Below are 16,621 nucleotides of genomic sequence, written 5' to 3'. Positions count from 1 at the left end.
TCCCCGGGAATGGGCTCTCATGGAAACATTCGTTCGAAATTCAGCACCCCTTTATGGCCCAGGTTGGCCATTAATAAAAGCATTAAGATAGCAGGCATATATTTACCACTGCCACTAAAAAAAATTTTGGGGAAAGCAGGCAAAGTATGAAAATATTTTACCAAAATTACCAAATTTATTGAATAAAGTTGTATGAACGCGGAAACGTAAACTCTACTACAACTAAAGGTGGCCTCTTGTTTCACTTAAGATCTTGGAAAGCGGCCCATATCCTGCTCCTGAAGCCTCCTATTTCTGGCCCGGAGTATTGTCTGGGCATCCTTTACCTCCTTGGACAACTCTCGACTAAGCAAGCGTCTATATAGAAGCATCTTGCGCTTCGTTTCTGGTGTACCAAGGGCGGTGCTGAACTGCAAGCCAGGTTGACGCTGGCCACTAGATGATGATCTAAAGAAATGGTTCCAGATAGGATATAGAAATGCTGATTAATGGATACAGAGTTGAAGCTACTTGTATAATCTTTCAGATCTAAGGACAGCTCAACTCAGGGTTTTTAGTGGTTGCCCTAAACTTACGCCTTATTGTCAGACATTCCGGTGAAAAAGAATTTTATTAGTTGAGCCGGGAGTTTACGTTATAATTTTGAAAGATTTTGATAACTAAATGGGAATCAAAACAAACCCATACGTTAAGGTTAAAGTCAGGCCAACCCAGATCATAGAAATATTTTTTTTAAAGCAGAATATTTTTATTATACAAATGAATTTTAAAATAGAATTAAGAAACCCGGCATTGAAATTATAAAAATCAAATCAAATCAGAAATCTATTTATATAACTCAATTGTGAAAAGGCGCTTTATAATAATTTCCCTACTTTGTTATGGACTTTTCTTGTGCATTTTCCACTGTTACCATTAAACGAGAAGCCGCCAAATTAAGTCATTAAATGCCACCGAATTCGGAATGCACAGCGAGCCAAACGACAACAAGGCACGCAAACAGATACAATGAAAACCACTGGGGGGACCAGGGCATGGGGAGTCCTTTAGAAAGCATTTCTGGGTAGAGAAAAAGTGAAACATGGAAAGGGGTGGGATCGGCTAAAAGCCGGATTCAGTAGCGCCGATAATCAATTCCGTTTCCGGCTGACAGTTTGCCGCATCGTGCGTGACCCAGAATATGCATAACCAGAGCCAGAAAAATAATAATAATTGTAATAATTTCGGGGGCAGCGCCCAACATCGGAGGCGTGGCTACAAACTCGCGTGCTCGCGTGCAGTTGGGAAACCGAGGAAAAGCGTGGAAAACCCGAGCTCTATTAGCCGCTTGATAACGAGTTCATTGACGAGTTCATTGGCACATTCATTGATTCCAATTGATCCGGGGAGCAGTACCTCGAATGCGGTTAGTGTGGCGGAGCTCGTGAAAATATATATATCAAGCGATTATTTCGGAATCGGAAACTATTCCCCGCTGCTGTTCGAATATTTAACGGCTTTGCAGCCCTAGAACTGCACATGGCTTATTAGCCATGCAGACCATGTTCCTAAGGCCCGCTGACTCTACTCCAAATCTCAGAGCACAGACACACAGAGAAAGGCTCCAGACGGCTACGTGGGGCCAAACTGCCGCATCAGCCGGGGAAGCAACCAACATCCTCTGCCCCTGCGTTGTCTAGACACAAAACCCATTTCTATGCCACCCAAAAAAAATTGTTCTCACTGCGCAAATGTTGCATTATAGAGGCAGCCAGTGTGGCAGTTGGGTTCGAGTTTAGATATAGAAACAGCCGTTACCCCAAAGAAAAATCTTATTAAAATTGTACAGCCACAATTTCAGCTATCAAAAAGGAAACGCCAAGAGCCATTTGGCCAGGCAAGGAAATCCTTACCTTTTCTCTAGCTTTAAACATGTTATTTATATTTTATATAAACAGGAAAATTCATCTAAAACCATATAAATTCTTGTATTCAAAATTACACGTCACGGTTTCCCACAAATTAAGGAAAACTTTAAAGTATTTCCTGTGGAATTGCATGCCCTGGCCTCGTGTTGCGTGGCAATTTGATGAATGTGTTCCTTGATTAACCCTGATCCCAGGTCAAAACTCCTGTTCGGTCATGGAATCATAGGGTTTTAGGACCCCTTTGCATGCAGTTGGAAAATTTTCAGCGGCCGGCAAACTTTGCATAATAAATGAACGCGATAAGAATGCTGTTTGTTGCCTTCTTCGGCTTTGTTTATGTTTATGTTTTCTTGGTCCTTTATTTTTATGAAAACCTAGAGGCCACCAGGCAGAGAGGAAACTTTTGTAGACGTATCCCAAGCGCTTCGGGGCAGCGAACAAAGTTGGCCTGGCTTTGAAGATTGCCACACAGAAGGCCTTTTGTTTCAGTTCTCTCCAAACAAACGGGTCAAATTGGCCTTTGAACTTATCTTCAAAATGCCAAAAAACCATTTTAGTCAGTCAGTTAGTCAGTCACTCAGTCCACAATGTAACGTGAATCAAAACGGGTCAATTTTTTGTTAACATCAAAACTCTATTAAAATTTCGTTTTGCAAAATGGAAGAGCCCAAATTTGTAGAAGATAACGATATTTTACCAGCCGACAAAATCAAAGCAGCAAGTGCAGATGGTGAAATCAAGGAATCGTTTTCCCCCAAGCCATCAGACCAGGAAGAGGTTTTTAAAGAGGAACAAGCAATCCCGAGCGCCGAGAGAGAACCAGAACCACAATTGAATGTGGAGAAACTTCTGGATAAAACGGTTAAAAAGTCCCAGAAAAATAACGATTCGTTCGAAGAAAACCCAAGAAAAAGTTCTATAACGTTGAAGAATGATGACGCCAACAATGAGATCTCGCCGGCAGCTGTCTCAAACCTTAGCAAACAAGAACAAGAGTTAAATGAAACAATGCCAGTTGAAACCCCCAACATAGAGCAAAATCACATACAATCCCAAACTGAAGAACTTAGTCCCAAGGAAAATTCCACAGAGACAACTTTAAAGAGTCAAACGCAGGCTGAGGAGCAGAACGGAGACAAGAAATCTACTGCAGCACAGGACGAGACCAGGAATTTAAAGGAAAATCAAACTATTGAGGATCAAGTGACGACAACGACGTCCCAAGCAGTTCAAGAACAGGAGACCAAGGACACCAAGTTGAATACGTTTGAAGCAGTTAAAGAACAGAAGGAGTCCGTGGACACCAAGCTGAATACTTTACAAGCAGTTCAAGAAAAGAAAATGGAGCCCAAGGACACCCAGTTGGATGCCGCGAAGAAGCCGTTCATTAAAGAAGCACGTGGAATAACGCCGGCAGAGAATTTCGTAGAATCATCTAGGAAAGACAGAGCCAAGGATATTCTATTGGAACAGGAGAATAGAAAAACCTGGAAGACTTTACTTGACGAGGTCAATCAGGTCTCTTCCCTGTCCGCTTTTAAGTAAGTTTTCTATATAAACCATAATTAATAAGGTATTAAACATTCCCGTTCTCACAAGTACACTGTATGAAAAGTCCTCCCCTGTACGCTCTGCAAAGCAGCTGTACAAGAAGAAGATGCAGATACTCAGAGACAACTTCACATACCGCTTGGGGCTTCTCAAGCAGCTCAAAGAAGCCATTAAAGATAAATACCGTAGCGAGGCCCAGCAGCTCTACTCCGACTACACTACCTCCAAGCACAGGAACCGATATCTAGATATCAATAACAAACACTCCTCCGACTCCCAGGAGTCCCTGGTGACAGCACCCGGTGAGAGCCTTATGGATTTGGACACCCTGGGCTAGAGAACCACAACCAGGACTTATCCCGGCCGGGAAGGCCTAAAGATGGCCCTTGGTTCCTTGCGTTCATTATGTGCACTTCTTGCTTTGCATCTTGAAGAGGCAACAGGCAACAGTGTATAAATTCTCCAGCACTCGGCTTTAATTTGTGCCACTTCTGTTTTGCATGACGAAAAGAAAAGGCTTCACACCGAAGAGCAAAGACAATAAAAAAAAAATTGACCCAAATACTACCTGGCTTTCTATTGTAATTCAGCTTCCTCTTGGTATTGTAATTTATGGACTGACAGAGGGGAAGGAGAGTGGAATTTTTTGGGGTCGCAGCAGTTGGGAAAATGTAGAGCAGTGAAAAGAACAAAAGGAGTGAAGTATCCTGAGGGCTTTGTTTAAGTTGGATTTTAAATTTAAGGTGCGGAGAATAAAATTACAGATATTTTAAAGGGATAGAGATAATTGTTTACAACCTAAACTATATAAAAGAAATAACCAATATATATTTCTACTTTAGTTAAAGCTTCTTTTAGCTTTTTCTTAGCTTCTTCCGCGTTGGAAAGTCTTTAAACTTGGCCAGATTTTCCAATAAGAACTGTCATCATTGCCGTGAATGGAAATCGCTCTCCCCCGGGCGGATAATCCGTTCAAAGCCGCCAAAAATCTCTGGCGTTTTTGTTCAGGATGTGAGGCTGGAAAAAAAGTGGGCACTCGGCCGGATAGACGGACACTCGTGGCAGGCGCTTAGCAACAGACAGACAAAGCTGCAGGCCTAAGCTCCTCAGACACCCACCCACCCACAGCCACCCCCTGCGGCGGCTTACAACAAAGGCAAGTGGTAAATAAAGGCCGAAAGGCAAAAGCGCCGCTGTCAGCGGGCGTCGAAATGGAAATCAAAATCCGAGTCCCATCGAAATCAAAGCAAATCAATGCGAAGCCTACTCTCACTCCCCCAGAATAAATTTGATGAAAATTGAAAATTTACTTTGCCAATTGCGATGGCAGCAAGGGCTCGACAATGAAATATGTCAATTTCAATTATGACCCACCCACGCCCCTTGCTGCCGCGGGCTAAAAAATTACTTGTCCAATCCCCGAATTTATTTCAACATTTTCACATTCCCAACAAATGTGTCAATTTCGCTTGTAAAGCTCTATCGATTGCAGAATTGGCAACGCCTAGGAAAATCGCCTTCAATTGGGGGGTTGGGCCCTGGCCCCGGTAATTATAGTTGTTACGACGGGTCATGTTAGCCCGGAATTTGCTGACAGTTGTCAGCAGCCCGAGGCTGGCGAGGATTGCGCAAAGTTGGAGGTGGAGGAGAAGAACTTGCCAATAAATCGAATGTTCTTTGTGGCAGCTTATTTACTTATGCAAGTTTAGTTTGTTTTAATCAATGGAACAGTCTTTTAGCTACGGTTTTATTTTCTTTTCTTTTTGTAATTGAATTGAAAGAATTTTGCATTCTAATTAAATGTGGCCTAATCAAAAACGTTAAATACTAAATAGTATTTTAAAGCTTACTGATGTATATAATTTATTTTAAGGGCTGTTATCAAAGCAATCTTATTATATTTTGATGTGATTAATTACAGTATTTATAAAGAAAATATTATTAAACAAGAAAGAAAGCTAACTTTGGCCAGCCAAAGTTTGTATACCCTTGCAGGTAACAATTAAAATATATCATAACTAAGCCAAAAATGCATTAATTTCGATTCGGAAAGCAGTTTTGTGTTAGTTTTTAATAATTTAAAAAACTGCATACCAAATTTAAAATTTAAAGAAATGAACATTTTTGGCCATTTTTGCTAATTTTAATGATGTAACCCCTTATAAAATTTTGCAAAAATGGCCCAAAAATAGATTTCTTCCTGACATATCTAGAATAATTCCCCTGTTGATGCTGATCAAGAATACATATACTTTATAGGGTCGGAAACGTCTCCTTCACTGCGTTGCAAACTTCTGACTGAAATTACAATATCCTGCAAGGGTATAAAAAATGCACAAATGCAAGACTTGTTCTGTTAGTAATTTTAATATTTTTTTCAACGCTAAATGACTTCAACACAAAATATTTTCCTAACCAAAAACATAATTACCCAGCTCACAAATCACTGCAAAAAGTTGGTTGAGCTAACGTGAGATTTCCTGTAATATAAACTCCTGATGCACCAGGCTGGCTTTATCAATGGGAACTATCAAAAGGCCATAAAACTTTCGCTCGACACTTTGCAGACAGGAAATATGACAGGCGGCGCTGCAGCACAATAAAACGGGTTGTTGCTGCCGGTCATTTGCCAAGTCCAACTGGCTAACAGTCTAACAGACTGACAAACTGACTGACTGTCCACCAGATTGATTTGCAATTGGAGGAGCAGGGCAAGAGCAGGAGCTGGAGCTGGACTTGAAATTGAAATTGAACTTGAAAAGTGCACAACAGACAGGCGAGGCGTCGCAATGACAATCACAAGGCTCTCACGATTACACAAAAGCCAGCGAGCAGCAGAAAATAAAATGCCACGACTGCGACAACTCCCGGACTCCCTGTTGTCGATATGATCTCGTCATTATGTCGCCAACGGCAGAGACTATGGCCCAGGGCTGAGGAGGAACCGAGATGAGAGGGTCTGGGCTGAGGAACTCTGGAGGAGCCAACGGCTATGGTGGCGGAAGACGTCTGCAAGTTGCGTCGTGTGGGCGACACTTTTATGTGAAATTGATGATGATTGAAAGCTGCATGAGATGGAAAAGCGAAGCATTCCTAGACATGACAGCGTGATACTCACGACAAGCGACCATAAAACCGGGTATGATAGAAAGATCAATAAAATATATGGCAGGGAAGTAAGCGATATTTCTAATCCAATTTGGAAATAACACTTTTTTTAAATGGAGGATATTTTGTATGTAGCCGTAAAAAATATTGACTGATATAAATAAATAGAGGGAAATGGGATTACTCACATATTATTAATTAATAAATTATTATTAGTTCTTTAGACCGATTTAATTTTTTCAAAAAAAAACCCACGTCTCATCTCTAGTGGAAATCATAAAATGCCTGTTCCTTCCACATGTCGGCATACGAATTAAACAATTAAAAGGAAAAACAAGCTGTATTCTTTGCCATGTTACCCACTCCCAGCTAGCTTCCCATTTAAGGCTGGCCACAGATTTTTATGGCGCCACGATGTTCTTTAAGATATATGTGTCAAAACTACTTCTGTGCCATCGTAAATTTAATTCATGGGCGTCTGCGTCACCAGCTGACGATTGTCATCATCGCAATGATCATCCCCATCCCAATCGCAATCAGTATCTCGTGTGGGACTTGTATACGAATGCGAATGCGAGGGCTCATTGCATTTTTATCACTTACGCGAAATTGGTTTTTATGTGTCGGGAGTCTCATGTGCGCCTATTAAGTGGAAACGCCACGCCGCCTCCTATTCCCGTGGCAACCGCACTCACTCACCGACAGCAATTCCGCAAACGCAACTATAGTAAGTAAGTGCCCTGGCGGGAGTGCTACACGTAATACGTATACGCAGGGAGGGCCCGCGGAGTGGCCGTTTAAGCAACGATGACAATCAGCCGAAGACACAGTCAAGTGATATATGGCAGAGCACTTTCAGCCCATGGAATTAGGTCTACGCAGGATGGTTTTCTTGTCATTGTTTTATTGATTTATAGAAACAGCAGCCCGCTGATTGCAAGAGACAATTTAGCTTAAACTTACGCACTTGTTTTGTGGGATTTGGAATAACAGAGACAATCATCGGAGCATTAATGTAATGTAATGAAAGTAAAAAAGAAATTTCATTTAATTAAAATTTAAATTGTATTCAGGGTTTATTACATAGACTATATTTGTAAGTTCCAAAACAATTCTTTAGCAAATTTCACACCATTTAAAAGTATTTAAATGACATATCCTTAACTCCAACATGTTCCCTCAATTTATAATCCTATGACTTACTTAAAATCGCTACAAATTTACCTTCTAATAAAATTCATAAAAATGTTTTCAACCACCTTAAAGTCAACATATTTTTGTTTGCAAAAGGAGGCTTAAATTATAGACTATTAACTCCATATGCCTATCTATGACCTGGAACATACAGGCCAACACACAAACTGCCCCCTCCCGAACCAAGGCAAATGAAAAATCTGTCAAGCTCAACAAACAGACAACTTAATGCCACAAGCCGACCGGCCAAGCAATCCCACCAAGCCACAGGAGCTGCCAGGCCACTGGCCAGAGAAAGAGGATGGAGTCGAGGATGAGTTTGAGGAGGAGGACTCGATGACTTGGCCAGACTGGTCTCTGTGGTAAAATTTAATTTAACATACAATTCAGAAGGCCCGGCGACAAATTCTCTGGCCAGCAACTCCGGCCGCACAATGGCAGCCGAAATTGTTGCCAGGACACACACAAAGTTTCCTGCCGGCGAGGAGCTGGCTCAGGGACTGGGATCTCTGGCCAGAGGCTCGAACCCTTAATTATATTTAGTGTATGAAATCCTTTGGCCACACAATGGCCAGCAGCAGCAGAAGCAGGAAGTGAAAGTGGCCATGTCCTTGTCCCTGTTCGCCGTCGTGTTTAATCCAAGCAATTTGCAATTTTTGGTAATTTAACTTGACAAAACTTTTTAATGGGGCGCTTTTGACGTCAACCCCCTCCGGATAGGCCTTCGGACAATGGAATGAATGGCATTTGTGGCTCCCGTTCGATTCGATTCGCAACTGTTGCCAGGACTTCTTTCATAATCCCGGGAAGAACCCTTCATCCGGCCTTCAATAAAACCATCATATTTGATTGTTATGTACTTAAAGGCGAATCCCGTCATGTGTGCGCTCTTTGAATGCAAATTTTTCGTTTTCAATTTCGTTATCCGCCGCTGGTCTATTATATTTCATGATTTATGATTTCCTAGGAGAAGGGGTCACATTAAGCGGACTAAGGCGTTAATATCCTTGGTGCAGGCTTTGGAGAAGAGTTGTGGCAGTTTACGAGATGATTTGATTTTAATCTCTCACTGCCCTCGGGGAATAGCATTTTGTTTCTGCCAAAAACGGTGATGTGAGCAGATTTGTGAGCAAATATTTGGAAGTTAAGCAGATTAGCTGAGATTTATGTGAATGGAAAAAGTTTTGGGAAGAGGCTGTGGGGTTTAAAGTTGATACCTAACCTGGGAAAATTTTAAATTATAAATTATATATAATATAAATATCAAAGGAATATTTTAGGTTGTTGAATATATTATCTTATTTCAAGATATCTTACTCTGTGTGATATCAAAGAAAGCTACTCAAATACTTTATTATCCGGTTTATTAAACAGCAAACTTTCGTTTCCTTTTTCCATCTCTCAAATTCAACTTGAAAACTTCCGGAAATATCCCCCTCAAGCACAACTTCAATATTTCCTGATAGCTCTAATTACAAACAACATCGCAGCAGATCGCGTTGACAACAGAAGTTGCGACGCTGCTCAGGGAATATAAGTTTAAGGGACAAAGGAGGAAAATAAATGTGCCACCATAAGCCGCAATTTTTGCGCCAGAGTCGCAGTTTCCTCCCCTCCATCCGCCAAGAAGTAGTTTGAACTGTCAAAAATGACAAATAGTCCGTCGAGGATTTAATTTTGAATGCAGCGTTGCAGTGGAAATTAACTAAGCGTCCAGGTCGGATGAGAAAAAAAAAGCGACTTTCGCAACGGGGAAAAGTCGTAACGCAGCAACCACCGAAAATCTCACCGAGGAAGCCAGACGGAAAAGGGAATTAAAAGCGATCCATGGACTCATACACACACCTTTTCCGAGGGGGTGTGTTTACCAGGGGGATGGATGCAGCCGGGCCGTTTCATGTTTGTCCGGGAAATTAGTTTCTCTCACAGCAGTAGCATCAGCAGGAGCTTCATCATTGAAAAATAAAGGATTTTCTGTTTAGCGGGACGAGTATTTATAAATTACTCGTCCGGAGCACAATTGCTCAGCCATACGTTTTATTGCAATTTCTGCAAAATGCCAAATGAAAACCGAAAAGGTTGCCGGGGCTACTGCGATGGCGCACGTGCACCCTTCGACCTTCGGGCTATCCACTTATTAAAAATATTTGTTTGTTGTCTCTCCAACTGGGCATTGTCTGGCCTTGCTTACGATTCGTTGGGGCATGTAATTACATTTCTGGATTGCACCTTTTCAGATAACCAGCCCAGCTGGACAGGTCAAATGGTCTGGGATTGTTCTCTATTTAAAGTGAGTTGTGACTTATTTTGAAGATGTTTTCGCTATGAAATTATGATTTATATGAATGAATAAATTTAAAAGGATATTACTTAAAAGAAAGAAATCATTTGTTGATTACTTTCAGTACAGAACTATTTTAAAATAATTTTCTTATTACTTCTTTTTTGATGCTTTTAAATTTATATTCCCTCAGAAGTTTGTACAATTTTTTAAATTTTAATTATATTTCAAATTTTTGCGATTGCTTATTGTTTTTAAGGAAGAGTAAGCTTTGCTAGGTATACAATCACCCCACCAAATCGCTTAATTAATTATACCTCAACCCCTACCCAGAGCTCTTCACCTTTTTCACCAAAACTTGTCCAATTTATCGCTATTAATCATCGCATAATTTCGCTCATCGGAGGGCCATAAACTAAACTCATTAATTACTACAATTAGGCAGTGCACAGTTTTTTCCGCTCGCTCCCTTAAATTGTTTAATTTGCGCTTCTCCTGGCCAAATGCAACGCACGCGACTGAACAGAAAAACAACTTCCCATTTCGTAGTCGTTAAAGGAGCCCCCGCAAGGATAAGGAATAAAAAATGAAACGGAATGGAAATACAACTTATATATAGTATATATTTGTATGTAAAGCTGCCGTGCAGCTGTGATTAATGGCTTCTTCCAGCACGTCATAAGCGGGCAGGTCCTGGAGAATCCCAAACCCCGAGGCCCAAGGTACTGCCTCCCTTTCATTATCAAAGGCTGAGTGAGCAAGGTACTGAGGCGGGTACCTTTTTTTTGTATTTCGTATTATCCAGGACTCTGTCGTCCAGTCAAGTATAATTAACAACTTTGTCGGTGGATGGCGGCTTTCCTTTTGCTGTTCGTTAAGAAATTGCAAAAAGTTGTTGCCCGTTTTATGTAAATGATGTGTAAACACCACGTGCAGGAGTGCCCAGTGCCGAGTGCCCGAGTTCATAATAATCCAGGGCAGTGCAACAATGTGGCTGTTTTTTGTGAAAAATGCTCAGTGCATATCCATTAGGCGGCGGGAAGGGGAAGTTCCCTGTAACGAGAGTACAACGACACGTGTCGCCGCGATTTATTAGCATAATTTCTCTTCCTCAGGTTCACCAGTTTACATTTTTTTTCCGTTAATGCTCGCCACGGAAGCATTAAAGCGAAATGGATGTTCATCTACCCGAAATGATCCGGGGGAGGTGTGATTCGACCGGGCGGAGGACTCACCAAGTTTTCAATTTCCATGGCAGGCCCCGGGCATCATCTTCGTCAGCATAAATTTCCCAAGAACTACTGCTCCTTGTTCACTTAATTGTTGAGCATTTGTCAACCTGAGAACACACTCCTTGAACGCCGTCAGAGCCGGGAAAATCCACTCTCTCGAAGCCAACACGAGACACACTTTAAATTCTGGAAAACTCACTCCGACTCAGACTGAGTCTGGGGCTTGTGCTATTTATGTCTTACTTAGTAGCACATTTGCTGTGACTAGTTCGTAAACTAATTGGATTTGCAATTACACGCCCCACGAGAGCGAGACTGAGACACAGGGAAGAGCGGGTTGTGTGTGAAGTCTGTGTCAGCAGACGGGAGACTCAATGAAAAGCGTTGAAAAGCGAGATATATAGCGTCTGGAAAGTGAATGAATACTGCCATGAAAAGAGCAAGAATTTTTAGAGAAAGTAAAAAAGAAAAGCAGTGTTTTATTTTCCTTAATCAAAGGCAAATCCATAAAATGCAAACCAAAGAAAACCTCAAGCAGACCTCCACCCTTGTTGCCTGCATTCCTATCCATCCCTTCGATCGACCATTAAACTAATTGCTGGCATACAACATTTTTATTGCATTTGCCGGGGCCCTGCCTCCTTTCCTGGCATTCCATTCCGTACATGCCAACTCTTAATATGCATAACAATAAATGGCCATATGCGAGACGACGACGACGAGTGTGTTGGCCCAAACCAAATTTTGACAAAAGAGCAGTCAGAGGGGGCAGTCAGGAAAGCATTCGGAGAGAGAAACACCCACAAAACTCCATTTCAAACACAAACGAACACTCAAAATGGGGAAAATCAAAAGCAGGAAAAGCGAAAGCAAATTGCTCGAAGGCCTCACCTGTTCAGACCACAGTCCCAGGCGAACATTTCAATACAAATGGAGATTGGAAATTGGAGGAAGGCTCGAATAGGCAGCAAATTTCATACGAAATTAAATTAGATTTTTCGGCAGTGCGAGGAAATTGCAACACGCACGCAAACAACACCGGAAAATATTGAAGTTACACACACACACAGAGTGAAAGAGCAGCTCAAAAATATAGCTCACGAATTGCCAGGACTAAAAATAGCAGACACCGGATTTGCACGCAAAATTCTCGCCGAAATGACCGCCGGCAGTTTGTAGATAAACATTTGGCATGGCATTCCATATCTCGTATATACGACCTGCGAGCTGGGAGAATGAGTATCTGGGCATCTGCGAGTGGTTTGCGTGTCCAGTCAAACGGAAATGGGCAAATGCCTACGCAAATGTGCGCATTTCAATTAAATTTCCGTTTTAATCGTTTTTACAGCAGGCATGAGTTAAGCACGGGGTTACATCTACATGCCTGGCATGCCTACTCATTAAAACTGTGTCTGGGGTCAGGTCATGCGTTATAATTTGATGGCGTTGATCCTTGATCTCGAGTTACTATCTATTTGAGGTGAGTTTGCTGAGAAGGTGCTCTTCATGCTCAAGAGGTTGCTCTTGAAGGATAACCTTAACTCAAAGCCTCAATGCACTTTTAAAATAGAGGAAAGTAACATATTTCCACTTGATTTTAATGATATGCAAAAGTATATTTAGAAAATAATTTTGAGTTTTTTAATTAAAAGAAAAAATCCGCCCTCACATTTGATAATTTTGATTAATGCTATAAATAAAACTAAACAGAACTGCAGTTTCTTAAATCTTTTGAATTTCGATGTTTTTCAGCGGAAACAAACCTCTGCCCATCTGGCTTCAAGGTAGTCTCGCTGTCCGTACTCTCCTTATTGTATTCCTTGTTGTCCCACACCAAATTAATCGGAAAGGTGAACGAGATCGTGGAGCTGGTGATGGACATGCCAGTCAGCGTGGTCTCCGAGTCGCTTCTGTCGTTGTGAAGCTTATTGTATGGGACCAGGGCCATGTCTCCTTCGTCGCTTAGGCTCAAAGAAGTTTCACTCAGACGAGTGTCCAGATCACCATCTTGAAGGCCACATTCGCAGATAATCGGTGAAGTCCTTGTTCCACTATCCGCCGACTTCCATGCCGTGCTGGCATGTTCATAGTCGCCGCCCACAAGAGCCAGCATTGAGGACAGGGCCCGCTGCTCCTGGCGCCTGGCAGTGCCTCCACCGGCCTTGGACCGTGGAGTGGTCCTCAGACTATCCTCCAAGGCAGTGGGATTCCGACGTAAAAGTTTTTGTAGAGTTTTGAAGGAGTCGCGCATTTCCAGCAGCTGTCCCTCGTCGTAGGGATCTGTCAGTGGAGTGTTTGGCACCGATAAGGCGTTGATAAGAAAGTCCAGATCGTCGTCCATGGCTATAGGTTTGTTGAGGGCTTTTTTAAAGGGGGTATGACTCAACTCTATTTCAATTTTAGTTCAAATTTTGAGAGGCTGTAAGTGCTGAATGATTAAACGAAATAAGCCAACTTGCCAGTTATATTATTTTATTATTATTGTAAATCTTCGAGAATAGTTGAAATATACAATAATTAGCTATGAAAAGGAGCATTACTTGGTTCTAAAAATAATATTTTTAACTAAAAATTATACTTAAACATTTTCTTTTTTCCATTTGCTGTTTCCAAGGAGTTGTCCTTATCAAGTGTCAAACTTTTTTCATTAAATCCGACTGGAAGGCGGACACAGCTTTAAGAGAAGGCGGAGTAAGCCCCGGACTCCTACCCGTCCAAATACTACGCCACAAAGTCATTACGAACAACTTAAGATTGTGTTAAACACGCCTACATTACCAGATTTTGCATTGGGAGCCGGCAAAAAGCAAAGTTTAGGGGAAGCAGCTGGGCCCGAGAGCCAGAAGCAGCAGTAAACTGCAAGAAGAAGTGGAAAACTCCGGGTGGGAGGACCGTGTAATAATTGTAATTTCGCAGCAACATCGGAAAAGCGTCAACGGAAGAGGAGGCAAGGAAGGCCTTGCGGGCGAGGAAACACGAAAAATAACAATCAGAAAGCATTTAGCAGCAACTTCTCCCGAAAGCAAGAGTCTAGGGAGTCGAGAGTTAAGTTAACCGAAGTAAGTGTGTGTTGGCCCTGGCAGGTGGCTCCCGAGTGCGTGTGATTCCCCCTTTATGAGAAGGGACCTTTAACTGCCAGCAAAGGGAACGCACCATGGATTGCTTTAACGATTAAACAAGGAGCTGCAACGGAAACCATATAGGATATACCCCTCGCTCGAAAACAGCCACATAAATCTCCCTTTCGGGGGTGTTTCCATGGCCTGTTTTAATGGCCTGACCTACTTACGATTGCTACCCATGCCCCTTTTCCTGCCCTTTTTATTGAACACTTAAAGTAACTTGCTTCTTTTAATTGCGCAAATACCTATGAAAATGCCGGACAAGTTGAAAGTTTGTCTTGCCATTTGTCAGGCAGCAGCAAAATATGTTTAATAATCTGAACGCATTACCAAAACAGCAGCAGCCACAGAGGATAGGTGGGTATATAGGAAGGAAGCAGCCAAGGAAGGCGGTTGCGGTAGGGGTTGTGTTGGTCCTGAGCTCTGAGGGTTGCAAGAAAAACGACAACGGGCAAACACATGTAGACTACTCCGAAAAAGGCAGAGGAGGACTTCCAGACAGACAAAACAAACATCAAGGGTGAGATGGAAATATATTTGGAGAGGGGCAGCCAAGGGAAAGGAAAGGGAAGAGATAGCAAACAGAATACGTTGTTTGACAGTGGTACCAAGTCTGGGATTTTAATAAAGGAAGAAAAATTAAGAAATATAAATAAAAATATAAAATAAAACAGGGCTAATAAAAATATATAAAATTTGCCATTACATTTCAAGAACATTACATATAAAGTCCTATTCAGAAATAATATATAACATATATTGTACCATTTAACACCTTCGCCCCACTGTGCCGCACTCTCAGACATTGCTGCTCGTCTTTCCAGTCACAAAAGCCTATTAAATAACATGGTCCTACACATGCGACCTCTAAGAAGGGAAAGCAAAGGAAAAGACAGGAGCAGCAGCCGAAAGTTTGGCTCACAATTGCCAGGATATGGCACTGGTAGCCGGAATAGTAAGCGGTTGCAGGCAGGAGCCCCACCAAAGTGGTAACATGAAAATATGAAAATATTCATAGCTCAAGAGAAGAAAAAAACCAAGAAATAATGACGACGGAGACGACCATGACAAAGTGGCATGCAGGCAAATGGCAAAAAGTAAACAAATAAACAAATAGAGATGGGTAGCGGGGATCGGTATATATCCTGGGCTCCTCCATCTGCTCGTTAGACAAGGGGAAAAGTTCAAGAACGATGACGATGACGACGATATTCAGCCACCCATGTCTAAGACATTTGCATATGGACCAAGGCATCTTGGACCAAATTTAGGGGAAAATTCTATTATTTTAGCTGCTCAAACATAGATCTCCCCTCTCAAAAGTTCCTCCACTTGAGTCCTTTGGGCTCCATGTCTACATGTCTATGTAAAACACTCCACCCCCGGCCGATCCCTTTGAGCTGCAGCTGGAAAATAAATGTTCAATTTGTAGTTGTCAATTGGCTACTTAGAGCAAGTTGAGAGAGAGATGTGCATCATCGGAAACGGAGGAAAAAGGGAAATTCCAATGCAATTGAAAAGTAAACGAAACTAATGCTGGAATTTGGCAAAGTGCCATTGGCAAAGGCTGCTCTTTTGACAGTGAAATGGTCCTTGAAGTAAGGCAGAAAAATGAGGTGAAAATATACTGTCAGAGACTCTACATATATCTGATATAAAAGCCTTATTTATCTCCTATGCGCAGCATTAACAATTCAGCAAACAAGATGAGCACGCACAAGATGAAGTCATATCATTAACTCCGAGCCGAGCTATACCTTTTGGCCTCTCGATAAGCAGATCATTACTCAACGGCCAGGAACCCGCTTGGATCAGCTAAAAATGGCCAAAGCATAATAATAATTTGTTACATGTAAAAAAGCACAGTGCCAAAGGAGATAAACAAAATAAATGACAAAAGCATGTCAGCACAAAGAGCGGCAGCATCCGAAAAGCAAACTAAAATGGAAATGGAAAATGGATTCGCTGCTCGAATTTGGGAGGCTTTTTCCTCTCTTTTTTTCTTGTTGTTTTTTGTTGCAACCCTCAGCGATTTTCCACGGGACTACGACTACAGACATTTGCATAAATTATCATTTGGTGAGCCAGAACAAAAACGAAGCCCGGCAAGGCAAGAGATATACCTTTTGGCTGACTCTCAAGGAGAGCAAAATGGCTTGGGGTTGGGTAATAAAGGCAAATGCATAAAATAACATAAAATAAAACAAGAATTTATGTTGCCGGCGG

General features: G+C 41.8%; 4 protein-coding genes, 1 long non-coding RNA gene and 1 other non-coding gene across 7 annotated transcripts in view; 2 read left to right on the top strand and 4 right to left on the bottom strand.

Moving 5' to 3' along the window:
• Trim9 (E3 ubiquitin-protein ligase Trim9) overlaps positions 1-16,621 on the bottom strand; it is a 78,796-nt gene that overhangs the window by 41,323 nt on the left and 20,852 nt on the right. The gene's annotated exons all lie outside the window — the stretch shown is intronic.
• Positions 154-733, bottom strand: LOC108077045 (uncharacterized). Its single transcript, XM_017170178.3, has 2 exons — positions 576-733; positions 154-447 (listed from the first exon to the last, which is right to left on the bottom strand). Exons 1-2 carry the CDS (start codon positions 590-592, stop codon positions 246-248), a joined length of 219 nt encoding a protein of 72 aa, XP_017025667.1. The 5' UTR covers positions 593-733; the 3' UTR covers positions 154-245.
• Positions 2,399-4,022, top strand: w-cup (world cup). The gene is made up of 2 exons (XM_017170174.3): positions 2,399-3,448; positions 3,507-4,022. The coding sequence occupies exons 1-2, from the start codon at positions 2,565-2,567 to the stop codon at positions 3,793-3,795; spliced, it is 1,173 nt and encodes a 390-aa protein (XP_017025663.1). The 5' UTR covers positions 2,399-2,564; the 3' UTR covers positions 3,796-4,022.
• Positions 7,908-8,619, top strand: LOC121502434 (uncharacterized). The gene is made up of 2 exons (XR_005990998.2): positions 7,908-8,419; positions 8,481-8,619. It is a non-coding gene; the product is annotated as an uncharacterized lncRNA (long non-coding RNA).
• On the bottom strand, positions 10,645-11,755 carry LOC108077043 (uncharacterized). The gene is made up of 2 exons (XR_011445891.1): positions 11,277-11,755; positions 10,645-11,094 (listed from the first exon to the last, which is right to left on the bottom strand). It is a non-coding gene; the product is annotated as an uncharacterized protein (transcript).
• Positions 12,892-13,722, bottom strand: LOC138927836 (uncharacterized). The gene has a single exon (XM_070289104.1). The coding sequence runs from the start codon at positions 13,612-13,614 to the stop codon at positions 12,976-12,978; it is 639 nt and encodes a 212-aa protein (XP_070145205.1). The 5' UTR covers positions 13,615-13,722; the 3' UTR covers positions 12,892-12,975.

This window comes from Drosophila kikkawai, chromosome 2L (assembly GCF_030179895.1).
Source record: "Drosophila kikkawai strain 14028-0561.14 chromosome 2L, DkikHiC1v2, whole genome shotgun sequence".
Lineage (NCBI taxonomy): Eukaryota > Metazoa > Arthropoda > Insecta > Diptera > Drosophilidae > Drosophila > Drosophila kikkawai.
This window is presented reverse-complemented; position numbering and strand designations above follow the sequence as displayed.